Source organism: Bos indicus x Bos taurus, chromosome 3 (assembly GCF_003369695.1).
Source record: "Bos indicus x Bos taurus breed Angus x Brahman F1 hybrid chromosome 3, Bos_hybrid_MaternalHap_v2.0, whole genome shotgun sequence".
In the NCBI taxonomy this organism is placed as follows: Eukaryota; Metazoa; Chordata; class Mammalia; order Artiodactyla; family Bovidae; genus Bos; species Bos indicus x Bos taurus.
This window is the reverse complement of record NC_040078.1, coordinates 120,093,651-120,109,726: the sequence shown is the minus strand read 5'-3', so window position 1 is coordinate 120,109,726 and position 16,076 is coordinate 120,093,651. Positions and strand designations below refer to the sequence as shown.

Sequence of the window (16,076 nt, the reverse complement as noted above, 5' to 3'; positions counted from 1 at the left end):
AGGGGCTCTGGGCCGGGGTCTTGGGGGCAGCAGCTGAGGCAGGCACCTGGGGACCTGGGTCGGCATCGCGGGGGCACCGGGGTCGTTGAGCAGGCGCAGCTCGGGCAGGCGTGCGGGGGCCGGGCGGGTTCTCAGTGCCCTCTGGGGGAGGCCATCACGATGCCATCGTCCGTTGGTGCTGTCCCTCAGGGCTGCGGGCGGGCAGAAGAGGGGGTGGCCGTGTGGGCTGGTCTGGGGCTCCTCTGTGCCTGGCTGAAGGGGGGTACCCCCCGTCTGCCCACGGAGGAGCTGTGGTTGCTGCCTGGGTTTTGTCCAGGCGCTGGTTCCAGCCCTCGCCCTGACCCAGGCTCTCCACCTGCAGGTGAGGCAAGGCCCTGGCAACCCGCCAGACTCACCTGGGCTGAGGCCCACAGCCCGCACACCCGGGAGAGGGGCAGCTCCTCTGTGGGTGGGTGCCGCCCGCCCCAACCCCGGGCTGGTGCCCTTCTCACCTGCATGCCCTTCCCTACCAGCTCACAGAGGGCCCCCCTCCCCTGTCCGCCTGGCAGGTGGGTCTGGGGCTGAGCTGGTCTCAGTGTCTCAGGGCAAGTGTGCTTCATGCCCCGAGGGCAGGCTGGTGGGTCGGGAGACGAGGGAGCCCAGCCTGCTGCCCACCTCCCTGCAGCACCTCACTGTCCAGACAGACTGTTTTGTGATCTGGAACAGGTAAGGGGGTTGTGCAGACCCCCGTGGGCAGGCAGGCCCGAGAGCAGACCCGCGTCCTCACTGTGGCCCTGGGCTTCTCCCCGGCTGCTCCCGCCTCCATCTGTCCACGTGCACTCCCTCCCTGCCTGTCCCAGCCCCCGCCCCGGCTGTCTTGCCCTCTTCCCTGGGGTGCTGTCCAGCAGTTGCTCGTGGGTCAGGCCTGGCCGCCAGGCCGCTACCTGGGCCCGCCTCCATGCTGCCAGCCTCGTGGGTCTTGCCACTGCCTCCTCTGGGCAACTGTTTTCAGGCGAGGCCTGTATTTACTGCTCACCGTCTGGGGCCCACTGGGGTGGGCAGCATGAGGGGAGGCACAAGACGCTTATGCCAGCTCGCTGACCCAGCTGGGTCAGCTCAGCAGGACCGCCCCCCGCGCTCGCACGCCAGCACTGTGCCAGCACAGCCCTGTTCCCGGGCTGCCTGTCCGTGCCTGGAGCAGCGCGGCTGGGCTGGGGGAGGCTCCTAGGCGGGGCACACTCACAGGTGATGATGTACAGGTGGGCGGGCTCGCTGTGCAGCTGGCCGCCCCCGGTGCTCTGCACAGCTGTCACTGAGAGCTGGTACCGCCGCCCGGGCGCCAGGTCCCGCACCGTGTAGGACACCAGCCTCCCGTTGGGGACGTAGCGGCTCTTCGTGCTCTGGCTGGTGGTCACGTTGATGACGTAGGCCTCCAGAGAGGCGCCCGGAGCAGGGGCATCCCAGACCACGTGGGCAGAGGTGGCCGTGACTCGGGCGGCGGTCAGGTTGGCTGGCGGCAGAGGCCCTGCATGAGCATGGAGCAGGGGAGGGGAGTGAAGGGAGCTGGTGGGGTCTTCTGCCCAGGACACACTCTAAAGATCTGACTCAGAGTGCTGAAGCCTTGCTGGAAGCCAGACCGCATTGTCACAGACCTCACTGTGTCCATGAGGACGGGTGGAGGGAAGTTGGCAGCTGCTCAGGGCCGGCAACAGTAGCCACCCCGTGAGGCTCCCCCCTCCAAGCTCAGTCCATCAGGTTGCCCTCCCGCATGGCATTTTCCATCCCCTGAGCTTGGCCATGCATACCTTCTCCTGGGATGTAGGTAGGGAAGTGGGCTAGATGGGCAGAGGGTGGGCCAGGGACCCCACACCCAGGGTCAGAGTGAGGACTTGAGCCTTGCTGTCTGCCTGTCCCACCAGGCGAGGCTCTGCCCTCCCCACCCCTGCTCACTGCCCTCCTGTGCCTGGACAGCCCGTGTGTGGGGGGGGCGGGGGGGCGGTGAGGGCTGGGTGTCCTCGCCCGGGTGGACAGCCTGCCCATCCTCGCTGTCTTCTCCTCCTGCCCTTGTTCGGTGACCCTGCTCTGGCGGGGGCCCAGGAGCACCCACAGTGAGGGCGGCCTAGGGAGGTCATCCCGGCAGGGGCCCTGCCCAGCCCCCTGCAGTCACCTTCCCAGGCACCTCTGGGCACATGCCCAGGGCAGCTTTCCGGGGCTGCGGCCACTCAGAGACCGAGGGCAGGGCTAGGGGTGCTTCCAGAAGGGAGCTGAGCCCTCACCCCTCTACTCACGGGTCCACACATGCACCGGGGCCGAGGCCAGGCTCTCCGTGGGGCGCTCCTGCCCCCCGAGCCCGCTGAGGGCCGTCACCCAGATGGCGTATCTCCTTCCTGGCAGCAAGGCCCTGTGGGGAATGGAGGCCAGGGAGAGGAACAGGATGGCTCTGCTCGCAGACCACAGCTCCGCCGGTGTGACCCAGGCGGGGGGCGTCCCGGGGCTGGTGTGACCCAGGCGGGGGGCGTCCCGGGGCCGGTGTGACACGGGTGGGGGTCGTCCCCTGGCTGGTGTGACCCAGGCGGGGGTTGTCCTGGGGCTGGTGGGGGTCGTCCCCTGCCTGGTGTGACCTGGGTGGGAGTCGTCCCAGGGCTGGTGGCCAGGCAGCCCCCACAGAGGCCAGACTGGGGCCTGAGAGCTGGGTGCCCCTGGGGTAGGGGGCTCCTCCCTGGTCTGTCTAGCGCTGGACAGGACACAGGCCCAGGTGGCTGCGGTGTGGCCAGAAGCTGGTGCTCAGACAGCAGAGGCCAGCATAGGGCAACTGAAGGAAAAGGGCTAACAGGCCGGCCCGCCCGCCCCCTCGGGAGGGCTGCCCACGAAGCTGGCCCTGGGATGGAACTTCAGAGGGTACCCAGTGCCCTCGGGGAGGAGAGGGTTTCCCTGCCCCTAAATGTCTGCACAGTGAGGCTCCTGCCAGCTGAGCATCCCTTCCTCTGGGGTTCTGGAACTTTCTCCAGGCTCAGGTGCCTGTGACTCTGCCCGCCCTCCTGCCCAGTAAAAGCCCTGGATGATATATGTCTACGTGGCTCCCCAGGAAAGTACCTGCTGGCTGGTGGTGGGGATGGGGTGTGTTGGGGATGTGGGGGGGACTTGTCTTATGTGGAGAGAGGCTGTGGAAGCTCACACATGGTCTGTGACTGGTCCCCACCCGCCTCTTCCTTTCACTGATGTCGCTTTGTATCCTTTCTCTGTCCTGAATCTCTGCTGAGTCTTGGGGAACCCCCTTGGGAACGTGGGGATGGCCTTGGGGACCCCAACACAGGAGTGCCCACCTGGGACCCCATTTGTTTCTCTGTCCCCCTGTTCCTGGGGAGTGGGCAGAAGGAGCCACAGCCACACTTCACAGACAAGGGGTGGGGCATGGTCTCTAGCACAGATGGCCATCCGGCTGGACGGAAGAGCACAGAAGACACGGTGGAGAGGAGACTGTAGATGGGACATGTGCTGGTGCGGCGGTGTGGTGGCCTGCCCGCCTGCCTTCCAGAGCCCTCTCCCAGCCACGGCCCATGGCTGCTCTAGGCTGGACGCTGCAGAGCTGTCCCTGAGCCCACCTCCACAGCTGCGGTCAGAGGCTCAGGAACTTGGTGGGGACGTCACAGCTGCCGCCTTCCCTGCTCACCCTGCCCCCAGCACTGCCCACCCTCCCTGCCTGGCTCAGAAGGTGGCTCATGGGTCCATCGTGGGCCGCCGTCTGGGAGCGTCTCTGAGCTCGGGGCCTAGGCTGGGGGTCTGAGGCTTCCCTGTGATGCTGCTGAAATGCTTATTTCAGTCATTAGTCATTTTCAATGACTGATGTTCATTTGTATTTTATTTTGTAGTTTTGTTGGTATATAATATGTAATATCCATAAGAAATTTCAGTTCCGCTCAGTTCAGCTGCTCAAGTCTTGTCTGACTCTGCGACCCCATGGACCCCATGCAGCACGCCAGGCTGCCCTGTCCTTCACCAGTTTAAGGTTTGAACATATTTGAACAAAGTAAAAATGTCAGGCAGCCCAAGGGTGCCTGCCTTCTCCCTTTCCAAGGACTCTGGTGACTCGGCCTGGAGGGACTCTGGGCTGGCCTCCAGTGGCCTCTCTGTTCTGTCTGCAGGGGGTGCCATCCACAGAGTCAGAGCGTCCCTGCTCTCTTGGGCATGTGGCGCCCGCAGGAGGCAAGGCAGCGGTGAGGCCCGGGGCTGATCACATGGCCCTGCTCCTCTAGGGGCTGGGAGGGGAGAGGGTGGCAGGAGCCCGGTGGGACGGGGGGAGAGGGCACCCTTGCTCTTACCTGAACGTGAACCTGTCCACACTCCTGTCCACGTCAGTGGACTGCTCCTCCTGGGCCTCAGGGTGGCGGATGGACAGGCGGACGCTGCTGACGGTGGCGTGGCGGATCCTGTGCAGAGCCCACCGCACCGAAATGGCGCTGGCTGTCACGTTGGCAACCTCAAGGCCCTCGATGGGGCGGGGTCCTGGGGACAGTGGGTGAGCAGCCTGTGTGGCCCCTCCTCACCCCTGGAGGGTGGGGCCAGGGCTGGAGACGGGGCTCAGGAAGGGCCCTGGGGACCTGTACAGACTGGCCTCGAGATGCCCGTCCAGCCTGGGCTTGCTGCAGGCGCCCCTCAGTCTAGCAGGGACCAGGGGCAGGTGGACATGCCCTGGCCACTGCCTCAGGGCGGGGGCGTTGCAGAGGGGCTGCTGCAGGCTCTGCCCTGCGTGGTCTTGGCCTGCCAGGGGGCAGGGTGGGACCTTCCTGGCTCCCTGGCTGGCTGGTGGCTCTGACAGTGACTCTCTGCACCATCTGGGGGCTCCTGGGGCCTGCCAGGGAGAAGCCAGGAGAGGCCTCACTGACGCCAGGGAAGGGTCCGAACCCCTGGCTGAGGGAGTTGAGGGGGTGCCCCAGCTCCCAGAGTGCCGAGCCCTGGTCTGCAGGAAGTGGTGCCTCACCCCTACCCCGATGGCACGGGGGAGGCTGTCTTCCTTCCAGAGCCCACCTCGAGCAGCCTCAAAAGTGCTTCTTGCTAAAGCCGGGCTCAGGATGGCCCTGCCCGTCCCCAGCCCCCGAGGCTCTTCTGTCACATGCTGCAGCCACCCTCCTGGCCCCGTGTGCTGTCCCTCCCCAGGACACCCCGCCCTGAGGCCTCGTCCCTCCTCACACTTGGCCATCAGCGTCCTGGCTGTCGGCATCCGCGGAGGATGCCTGCCGCATTCCTTCCAAGGGACCCGAGAAGGGGCTCCCCTCTTCCTCCAGGACCCTCGTCTTCCTGCTCACCTGGCCGGCAGGCCATGCCTGCCTCGCTTGCCCTGCTCCCGTGACTGGCCGTGCCCACCTGCCCACCTGTGCTCACCTGCCCGCCCATGCTCACTTGTCCATATGTGCCCACCTGTGTACGCACCACCCTGTTCCCACTTGTGCCCACCTGCCCCGCCCTGCTAGCCACCCTCAAGGGGCTCCCAACATGCCCAGCGGTCATGCCACTGCCCAGCTCTCATTCCATCCTCCAGCCTGCCCTCCCCATCTCTTGACTCCCAGGGCTAGCCCCCACCAACCCACATCATGGAAGTATTCCAGGGTTCCCCCTCGCACACAGCCCCAGGAGCACACAAGCCAGCCGAGCCCAGCTGCTCCGCACAACTCCCTTCAGGGCAGCATAGCCAAACGGCCTCCCTGCTGCCCCACGGCTGCCTCTGCTCCAGCCTGCGGGGAGGCTCCGTCCTCACCCCACGGCAGTCCCAGCCCCTTCTCAGGGGCCCCCCCTGCAGTCCCCAGCCCCCTCCATCCCCCATCACTGTCCCTCTCCTCCAGAGGAGGGGCCCTCTCGGCTGGGTCGGGCACCCTGCTGGGGGCACACCAGGGCGGGGCCCTCGGGGGGCGGGCAGCCCGAGCCACTCACGCGTGCGGGCAAGCAGCACCACGGGCCTGCTGATGTCGTTCTTGTTGTTGGCGTTGCGCTTGACCGAGAAGACAGAGACGTTGTAGGCCCTGCCGGGTGCCAGGGCCCGGAGCTGGTGCGCGGAGCGGCCCCGGTCCACGAAGTCTGTGCGGCGGTAGGAGCCGTCTGAGGACACGTAGGTGACGGCATAGCCATCCAGCAGCTGCCTGGCCGCTGGGCCTTCGGGGGGGCGCCAGGAGATGGAGACCCCACTCTCTTCCACTTGCTCCACCTTGAGGGCCGTTGGTGGGAAGAGCTCTTCAGGGTTTCGGTCAAGAACAAGGGAAGGGGGGTGTCAGCTGTCGGCCGGGCAAGTCCCGGCCCCCAGGCGGGTGTCTGGCCCTTGGGCCTGGGGACGCTCGGCTCCCTGTCCTGCCCCGCGGGGTGCCTGCAGCCCTCAGGCGGGACCGGAGCCCCCACGCTGGCGCCCTCGCTGCCTCACCTTTGTCACAGTCCCTGCCGGTGTAGCCCACTTTACAGGTGCAGCTGTGGGACCCGTTGCTGGCCAGGCAGTAGCCGCGGCCTCCACAGGGGCTGGAGAAGCAGGGGTCACTCACTGTGGGGGGAGGCAGCAGTGAGTGGACGTCTGGCCGGGCGCCTTCCCCCGGGCCCTCGATGCTGGCCCTGGGCTGGTCCCGTGTTGGTGTGTTTGTGGGATGCATGTGGGCAGTCCCAGGTGGCTCTTTGGGGAGCAGATATGGGGGACACTCTCTGGGGGAGGGGCAGGGCTTGCCAGGGGCCCCACGGAGAGGCCAGGCTGGCCCACCCCCAGCCAGGCCAAGGTGACCACTCCTGGGCAGCAGCTGAGAACACCGGCCCTTCCGCAGCCTGTGTCTGCTAGGGCTGGGGTGCAGCCCCGGGCTTCCAAGCCAGGGCCCACAGGGCCCCCCGCCCCGGTGAGGTACTCTGGCCACAAACTGTCCACACTACGCTCGTCGCTGGGCCGGCTCCTGTGCCCTGCAGCCGGGCTGGAGCCCAGGACCTGTCCACCCTGCACATCTGAGTGGTGCTGGTCAGGCCCAGCTTAGGGGCACTTGGGGACACTCAAACAGCACAGATCAGGCCACCTGCCCTGGGGAGACGCACAGCAGGGAGACACGGTGCCGGGGTGGCAGGCGGCGGGGTAGGGGCTACTGCAGGCCATGGCCAGGGGAGGCCTTGTCCCCTGCCCGGTCCCCAAGGGGCCCAAACAGGCTCACGAGCGAGGGGCTCTCGCCATGAGGAGCTGGGAGCGCCAGGCCCCTGGGGCGGCCGTGAGCTTGGCCCTTCCAGGGGCGGCATGGCCTGTGGCTGGACATGGAGCGGGTGGACGGGGTGCAGGGGGCGGGGAGTGGTGAGCCCCACCTGTCTCACAGTGGTAGCCGAAGAAGCCCTCTGGGCAGACGCACAGGTAGGCCCCGCCACCGTTCTCACAGCGGCCTCCGTGCTGGCAGGGGCTGGAGTCGCAGGCATCCACCTCTGGAGAACACCCAGAGAGTCGGCCAGGGCAGCAAGGGGGTGTCTGGGGGAGGGAGGAGAGGACAGCGGGAGGAAGGGAAGGGACGGTGGGGCGAGGTCGCTGGGGGCGGAGGCGGGCAGGGGCCTGGCCCTCCCCTTGTCCTCCCTGCTGGGGTCCCTCCCCCCACAAGCCTGTCCCCGGGCACCGTCCCCACGCCCTGCTCTGAGCAGCCCAGCGTCTGTGCTTGTTGGAAACAGGTTTTCCCAGGTGTCCAGGGTATCATGAGTGTGGGTGAGGGCCCAGCACGTGGGGAGCCCGAGAGCAGCCCCTACCTGTCTCGCAGTGGACTCCAGTGAAACCGGGGGGGCACTGGCAGACAGAGGCCCCCGGGAGGTCCCTGCAGGTGCCTCCGTTTCTGCAGGGCTGTGCCTGGCATTTGTCTGTCTCTGAGGAGAGGGACATGGACATGAGGCTGCATGGCCGCTGCCCCGGGGCCTCCTGTGCCCCAGACTTCAGCTTCCCCTGCCCTCACTCTGCCCACAGAGCCTGTCTGGCCCCTGCTGCCTTCACTACCCAGGTTCTCCGGCCACCTGGCCTGCACAGGAGTGAGGGAGCAGGCTTCATGGAGCCTCCCCCCTACTCTGGCTCAGACACAGGGCTGGAATCTGCCCCCTGCACCCCACCTTCTCTGGCCCTGGGTCCTCATCCCCACCTCCCCCCGCCCTCCACCAGCCAGGGTCTGCGGGAGGCAGGGAGGAGGGTCATGGTCAGCTGTTGTCAGCTGCAGTCTGTGCTTCCGGGGGACGAGAGGCAAGTGTATCTATAAACTGCTGTCCCTGTGGACATCAGAGCCAGCAGGGGCCCGAGAGAGCAGGCAGCACCCAGCCAGACCCCAGCACAGGGAGAGGAGTGGCTGGGCAAGGGGACCGTGCTGGGGCGCTGGAGCTCAGCGGGAGCGGCCGGCCCACGGAAGGCCGGGACTGTCTTACCCCGCTCACAGTGGGTGCCTTCACGCCCTGGGCTGCAGACGCACAGGTACCCGGCGATGCGGTCCTGGCAGGAGCCCCCATGCAGGCACGGCTGGGATCGGCACTCGTCGATTTCTGAGCGAGGAAAGCCCGGGTGCCAGGCGCCGGGAGAGACCCCAAGAAAAAAGCAGTGTTGCTGCTGTTAGCAGGGATGACTTGAAGCCGGACTAGGAGGGATGCACGTGAGCTTTGACAAGAGGCTCTGGACAGAAGTCTACGACACCCCAGGTGCCGGGAGAGGCCAGCACCCGAGGAGGGCCCTGGAGGGGAAGAGACGCACCTCTGGGAAGGGGCTGGGGCTGCTCCCGAGGACCGCACCGCGCCATTGTGTAACAGTCGTGTATGAGCCCAAGACGCTTGGGGGCTGGCCCTTCATTGTGAAATATTCACGGTGGAGTTTTTAAAAGCTGGGGGTTTTGCTCCTGAAGTAACGACGTTCAGCCTAAAACAGTCTACTCTTAATGCTTAACGTGGAAGTGAGTAAATAAGAGCTACTGACAGAATGACCCCAGGGCTGGCGCCTGACCTGGGGCTCGGAGTGTCGGCTCATCTGCTCGCACGCACATCCCGCTGCTTATGACCTGAATTTCCACGGTTATCCCCTCTGTGCCTCCTTAGTTTTAAATTTTTACCAATATGCTGGGCAATTTTGCTATTATGAACTTTATTTATAGGACATTGTGGTTAATGTACTCTTTTCTCACTCAACGTTATATTAATAAGATGTTTCTATGTTGTGGGTGGTTCTCTTCATTGCTGTGTAATATTCCTCAGGGTGATTATACCATACTTTCTCTCTCTTGTTCGGTAGGCTTTGGGGTTGGGTTTAGATTTCTTGCTGTTGAAACAAAGCTTCTGTGTCTTTCACATCTCCTGGTGTAGAGTTTTCCCTCAATTTACAATTATCCAGCCGTACAGTTGCTAGGACACAGTTTATACGAAGGGGGTCAGCTCGACAAACGACTAAACTGCCCTCAGCGTGCCTGTACCCGTTTACACGCCCTCCAGCAATTTAGAACAAACGCTGTCCGTCCACATTCTCACCAGTTTATGGGCTTTTAGACTTCACAAGTTTTGCCAACTGAATGTGTCTCACTGTACTGCTGATTAGCATTTCGCACTTCACTGACAGAGGGAATGTTGTTTTCTACTGTGAGACTCCTACTCACGTGTCTTACCTGTTGGGTTGATTCTATACGTTTATGTGTGTGTATACATAGACACTATACATAACATGTATGTGTATATACATATATGTGTAGATAACATACATACGTAAGTGAAAGTCACTTAGTCACGTCTGACTCTTTGTGACACCATGGACTCTACAGCCCATGGAATTCTCCAGGCCAGAATACTGGAGTGGGTAGCCTTCCCCTTGTCAAGGGGATCTTCCCAACCCAGGGATCGAACCCAGGTCTCCCGTATTGAAGACAGATTGTTTACCATATGAGCCACAAGGGAAGCCCAACTTTCTTAAGGCCAAGGGATTTAACTTCCTAATTTTTAACTAGTCATCTTGTCCATTTTTTCCTTTTATATTTAGTTGTTTTTGTGGAATCTTTCCCTGCCTTAAGGCCAAAAAGATAGTTAACCTACATTTCCTACACAAAACTACATAGTTAAAAAAAAAACGCATTTAAGTCCTTAATACATCTGGAACTAATTGTTGGGTATGGTGAGGAGTGGAGAAACAATGTGATATTTTCTGAGTACCTAACCGTTTTATTCCAGTTGTCAACAAGATTTTCTCTGTTTTCTTACAGAAGTTTATAGTTTTAACTTTTACACTTATGTCTATAATTCATTTCATATATATAAAAATTATCATTTTGATGCTATTGTATATAGCATTGTTCCATCTCACTTTCCAAGTCTCCCCTGCTAGAGTATGAAAATATAATTGTTTCTGTGTATTGACCCTGTATCCTGTAACCTGCTTGAATTCACTTATTAGTTCTGTTGCTTCTATTGTAGAATTTCTTAGGATTTTCTGTGTGCACGATTGTGTCATCTTTACTTCTTGCCCGATAGACGTGCTGTCTTCCTTTTCTCGCCTCTGTGTGGCCTAGGATCTCCAGGACAGTGGCGGAAGGCCCTGGTGAGCGGACACCTTTGCCTGTCTGCTGATGACGGCAGGCACTCTTTCACCCGTAAGCACTTTGTTAGCTGTTGATCTTTTTCATGGATGCCCTTTGATCGGGTTAAATAAATTTCCTTCGACTCTTTAGTTTGTTAAGAATTTTAAAAATAATAGTTGAATTTTATCAAATGACTTTTTCTGCATCTATTAAGACAATCATATGGTTTTCTCCTTTATTTTCTACTATGGTGAATTAGATTTACTGATTTTCAAAGGTTAAACTGTTCTTGACATAAATCCCTCTAGGTCAGGCTGTATTAGCCTTCTGATGTAATACTGGGTTGGATCTTAGTAATGTCTTGTTAGGATTCTGTGCTTTGCACATGAAGCATGTTGTTGGCCTGTACCTTCATTTGTGCAGCGTCTCTGGTTTCGGCACAAAGGCGATATTGGCCTCACGAGATGAGCTGAGGAGGATCCCTTCCTCCTACACTCTCTGAAAGAGCCGTGTGGACGGTGCTGTTATTCCTTCTGAAGGGTTTGACAGAACTCAGTGAGGCGTCTGGTCCTGCCGTTTCCTTTGTAGGGAGGTTTTTAGCCATGAGTTAAATCTCCGTAATAGACACGAGGCTCTTCATATTCTCCATTTATTCTGGTGTCAGTTGTATCATTAGCATCTTTCTTCACTTGTTCTACATTGTGAGATATATTGGCCTGAAGTTGTTCCCAGTATCTCCTTGCCCTTTAAATGCTCATATAGTCTTAAGTGATATCTCTTTTTATTTTGATATTGCTAATTTTTATTTTTTCCCTTGATCAGTCTAGCTAGAGGCTTATTATTTTTATTGATCCTTTCAAGGAATCAGTTTTTGGTTTCATCTGCACATGTCTTTTTTATAATTAATTATAAAAAATATGTCATTTAATCGTTATTTATTGTTGATTCATAAAAATGCAATGGATTTTGTTATAACCTATATTCACCAAACATATTACATTTCCTATCATTTATAGAGTTTTCTTTTGGTTGAGAGACAACCGTATTGGCTGTAAACACTGATGTTTCTCCTCCCTCCTTTAGCGTTTTCATGACTTTGCTTTCTTCTTCTTACTTTATTGCATAGGCTATTACTGACAGTGTACTGTTGACTAGACTTGGTGATAATGGGCACCCTTATTTTGTCCTGAATTTTAAGGGGAATGTTTCCCCACTTAGGACAATGTCTATTCTAGGTTAGATGAGACCCATCATAAAACTGCCTCAGAAGCTAATTTCCTTCCTCCTCCTTGGTAGCTAGGCACGTCTGAGTCAGTTCGGCGGAAGAGCAGCTTTTCGGTTCCAGATCCTCCTCCTGTATAATGAGGGTCAGGGAACACTGGTCCACAGCTTCCTCTCCTTTTTGTTTTTGGCCTCACCATGCAGCAGGCAGAACTCCCTTGACCAGGGCCTGAACCTGTGCCCTCTGCAGTGGAAGCACGGAGCCTTAACCATGACCGCCAGGGCAATCCCATAGCCCTCTTAACGTAACCTGTCCTCATTCCTCTGTAAATATGTGGCGTGTAACTGGTGAGCTTCAGTGGAATTGTGTGTTCAGCCTAGCTTATGCCTGGTCTAAGCACATCTCCCTGTGGGCTAATGAACACCTGGGGGGCTCTGTGGGCTCTGCTATTTCTCTTTTATAAGTTTTCCCTCCAATAAGTCCTGTATTATACCATGTGGTACTAGAAAGGTGTGTGTGTATCATATTTTTATCTGGATAAGGAGTGCTTTTAAAATTCTTACTTGGTAGGAATTTGTTACTTGAATAGGTATGAATTTTGTCAAATGCTTATTATACATTCATTGAAATTCTTATATGACTTTTCTTTTAGTTGGTTAGCAAATTTTTCTAGTATCAACTATTTTTACAACAACCCAACTTAAGAATGCTGTGTGTGCTCAGTCGTGTCTGACTCTGTGGCCCCAGGGACTGTCACCCACCAGGCTCCTCTGTCCATGGAATTTTCCAGGAAAGAATACAGGAGTGGGTTGCCACTTCCTACTCTAGGGGATCTTCCTGACCCAGGAATCAAACCCACGTCTCTTGGGTCTCCTTCATCGGCAGGCTGCTGCTTTATCACTGGCATCACCTGGGAAGCCCCATTATGGTGTATAGTCTTTACAGACCATCAGATTTCTGCATGTTTTCACGTTTAATGGAGCCATAACTTTACTCTGTCCACCTGTCCATGTCTGGTGCTGGTTTAAGGTTGTCCTGGCCTTGAAGAGTGGGTGGCACACACTCTTTCTGCTCCCCAGGAGGGCCTGTGTAGCACTGCAGCAGGCTGCTTCTTGGTTTGGTGGGATTGATCCATGGACTTGTTTGGGCCTGGTGCTTCCTTGTGAGAAAACTTTGCATCCTCAGCTCTCTAATGAGTTAAGAGGTACGATTTTATGGGCTCTCTGGAGCTTCCTTGATGTCACAGTGAGTGTGATGGTGTTTTCTAACTGTCCACACCCTAACTGAATGGGTCGCTTCACTATCTTTAAAATGCCGTTTTATTACCTCACTCCTGACGTCTCTATAAGAAGTCTGGTGCCAATCTGATTCTTGTTCCCTTGTGGCTTCTTGTCCCTTTTTCTAAGGATCTCTTCCTCCTGATTTTCTTACATTTTATTGTACTGTGTCTCGTGCCTCTCTCCTCCTGTTTGACACTCTGCAGGCCCTTTCAGTCTCTGCTCATTTATCAGCTATTCCGGGAGTTTAGCTCCATAGTTGTGACATTCCAGCCTGTTTTAATTTGTGTCACTCTTGGGGGCCTGTTGCCTCAGGGTCAGCACTTACTCCCTCCTCAGAGCCCACGCCTCCTTTCTAATCTGTGAGTGTTTCCCTTCGTCTCTCTGGCACAGCTCCTTACACTGGCCTTTCAGCTCATTAGCTTCGTCTTTGTTCCCATTTACAAGTTGCATCTGCCACTCCTACTGTTACAGTTTTTCGAGCATCTTATTTCTGCCTCTTTTGAACATCACTTGTTGATTCTATTTTTACGGCCAGTGTCATGTTTCCTTTTGTGTCTTTGTCCTGCGTTTATGTTCTTCCTCATCTACGTCTCTGCTCCCAGGAGTATGTGTTGTCTGGGCTCTATCAGTGTCTCTGAGGTGCCGCATTTCTCGAGCGTCCTGGTATCCTGGCTTGTGAGCTCACGTTCCTTGGCAGTTCCCACTCCTCCTCATGGCATGTTGAGGAGAAGCAACACTGGGCCCGGGGTGGCCTCCAAGACAGTGACCACTAGCCCTGGGGGGCTTGGAAGGCCATGCGTAAAGGAGCAGGTTCGAGGCCAGGTGACCGCACCTGTGTTCTGATGCTCCACCTGAGAGGGCCGCCCAGGCCCGACAGCTTGCAGGGCATCTGGGAGGGGGCGGTGTGCTCTGCGCCTCCCTTCTCTGGATGCTGTCCTGTCCCTAAACTAGTCTGCTGAAAGCTCTTTGCTTTCTGAGACCGTGTTACCATTACACAGATGGTCTGAACAGTTTGGAATGTTCCGTTTCGCTTAACACACCGCTGGTGGTGCTGTCTGTAGCACCCTGTCTCCAGGTGCCTGCAGGGCAACACCCCTTAAAAGCTTGTGGGGGCTCGTGGGTGCCTTGTTCAAATGCAGGGTCTGATCCTGCAGGCCTGGGCAGGCCTGGGAGCAGGAGTGGGACCTAAGCCCTGATCTGCCTCTGCAGGGCTCTGCCTTTGGGCTGCCTCCTGGCCTCAGCGGCTTCCTCTGCAGAGTGGGCTTGTGGGTGTTAGACCTCATGCTTTGGGCTGCTCTGAGGACCGGAAGCCCTTAGAGAAGGGTCCGGAGTGGAGGGGACCGGTCATCACCACCATCAGCACCAGGTTTTGCCCTCACTTGGCACAGAGGAGACAGAGCCCAGGGTCAGAACTGCGGCTCGTGCTTTCCTGCTCAGCCCAGGGGAGCGGGGCGTGGCCCAAGGGAGCGGGGCGTGGCTCCCCCCCCCCACCCCCCCGGCAGAGGGCCCCGGTCACCGTGGCACTGGGGGGGCTCGCTCCAGACGCCCTGTGGCTGGCACACCCGGACATGGCTGGAGGCGCTTGGGCTGTAGCCTCGGTCACACAAGTACAGGGCCACCGAGCCCAGTCGGGTGCCGTTGAATCGCAGGGTGGCATGCTGCACCTCGCCGGGGGGCCCGCAGTCTACCTCTGCAAGGACAGGGCAGCCCTGTACTGCGCTGCTGGCCCCTGCCTGGCCTCCCGCTGCTCTGACCCGGGCCCCTTGCTCCCTGTGCAGCCTGTCCCAGGGTGACAGAACCGGCCCCCAGAGCAGGCTGCTCAGAGGTTTCCTTCTTCCCCTCCCTCCCCAGTCCCCTGCTGGGCCCTGCGCTGCCCCAACTTGGCCTGCTCACCTGCCTGGCACCGGCGTCCTGTGTACCCTGCTTGGCAGTGGCAGGAGAAGTCTGTGCCTAGGTCCTCGCAGGTGCCCCCATTCATGCACGGGCTCCGGAAGCAGGGCGAGGGGGCTGCAAGGGCGCGGGAACCCCATTGGCCATCACTGTCCCCACTGAGGCCTCTGGGGGCACGGGCATCCTGCCTCTCGCACCAGCTGTGCCTCGGGGCCACGGGGCTATGAAGAGCCCCCCTTACCTATCTCACAGTGCCGCCCCGAGAAGCCCGGGGGGCAGTCACACTTGTATTTGCCGATGTAGTGGAAGCAGGTGCCGCCATTGTGACAGGGACCCGAGGCGCACGAGTCTGGCTTCCCTGGAAGCAGAGGCACCCATTGGGTAGGGCCGGGGATCGCGTGCACCCCCCTCCGGTCCCTCCCCTCGTCCCTCCACACCCTCATCAGGGGCGGTAGGGGGCTTGTGGGGTGCTCCTGACGAGCAGACGCAGGGAGCAGGGCAGGGGTCCCAGGCCGGCCCCTCCCCACCCTCCCCAGGCTGGCCCGCCCGCTGGGCTCGCACCAATCTCGCAGTGCCTGCCAGTGAAGCGGTAGGGGCAGTCGCAGTGGTACTCGCCGCCCGCCTCCTTACACGTGCCTCCGTTCCTGCAAGGCCCAGAGCTGCACAGGCGCGGCCGGGCTGCCAGGGACAGACAGACAGAGAGGCTGGTTAGCTGGGTCCAGCCTCCTGGCCCAGAGTGCCCGCAGGCCAGGGCTGCTGGTCAGCAGAGCCCCTGAGGCTGCTGCCCAGGGCCGAGCTCACCAGGTGCTCCCCACTTGGCTTGGGGGCCCTGTGCCCACCGCCCCACCCCTGCACCCACTGCCCCGGCCCCCTGCGCCTGAGTCCCACCCCTGCACCCGCCACCCTCCACCCCCCTGCCCTGCCCGGGCTCTGCTGGGGAAGCGCTGGAGAGCTGCCCACTGCCGCCTTCCTGCTGAGTGGGGAGCTGCGGCACTCCCACTCAGATCTGCGTGTTCCTGTGCCTGCACTGAGGGCCTTCCCTGGCCTGCGGGGTGGATGTCGCACCTTCACAGCTCAGCCAGCAGTGTAGACCCTCGGCCTGCTTGACGATCTTGGGGGGGATGTGAGGCAGGAGGGGCCTCCCTCCCATGCCCTGTGGGGCCTCACAGAACGCTTGTCCAGGTTCTGGCCACC

General features: G+C 59.3%; 1 protein-coding gene across 9 annotated transcripts in view; it reads right to left on the bottom strand.

Annotated features, from left to right (window-relative positions):
* SNED1 (sushi, nidogen and EGF like domains 1) overlaps positions 1-16,076 on the bottom strand; it is a 75,409-nt gene that overhangs the window by 16,439 nt on the left and 42,894 nt on the right. For 8 of the 9 annotated variants that reach the window (XR_003510472.1, XR_003510471.1, XR_003510473.1 and 5 more), the window contains exons 13-25: positions 15,444-15,560; positions 15,124-15,240; positions 14,886-14,999; positions 14,509-14,682; positions 8,371-8,484; positions 7,714-7,827; positions 7,288-7,401; positions 6,386-6,499; positions 5,905-6,201; positions 4,299-4,482; positions 2,268-2,380; positions 1,223-1,504; positions 47-191 (exon numbers count right to left, since the gene is read on the bottom strand). Coding sequence is in view for 6 of the 9 variants with exons in the window: in XM_027538164.1 (XP_027393965.1) it covers positions 47-191; positions 1,223-1,504; positions 2,268-2,380; positions 4,299-4,482; positions 5,905-6,201; positions 6,386-6,499; positions 7,288-7,401; positions 7,714-7,827; positions 8,371-8,484; positions 14,509-14,682; positions 14,886-14,999; positions 15,124-15,240; positions 15,444-15,560 (1,999 nt within the window). In the remaining 3 variants the exon portion in view is untranslated. The remainder of the gene's footprint in view (positions 1-46; positions 192-1,222; positions 1,505-2,267; positions 2,381-4,298; positions 4,483-5,904; positions 6,202-6,385; positions 6,500-7,287; positions 7,402-7,713; positions 7,828-8,370; positions 8,485-14,508; positions 14,683-14,885; positions 15,000-15,123; positions 15,241-15,443; positions 15,561-16,076) is intronic. The other variant, XM_027538165.1, reaches the window with a different exon arrangement.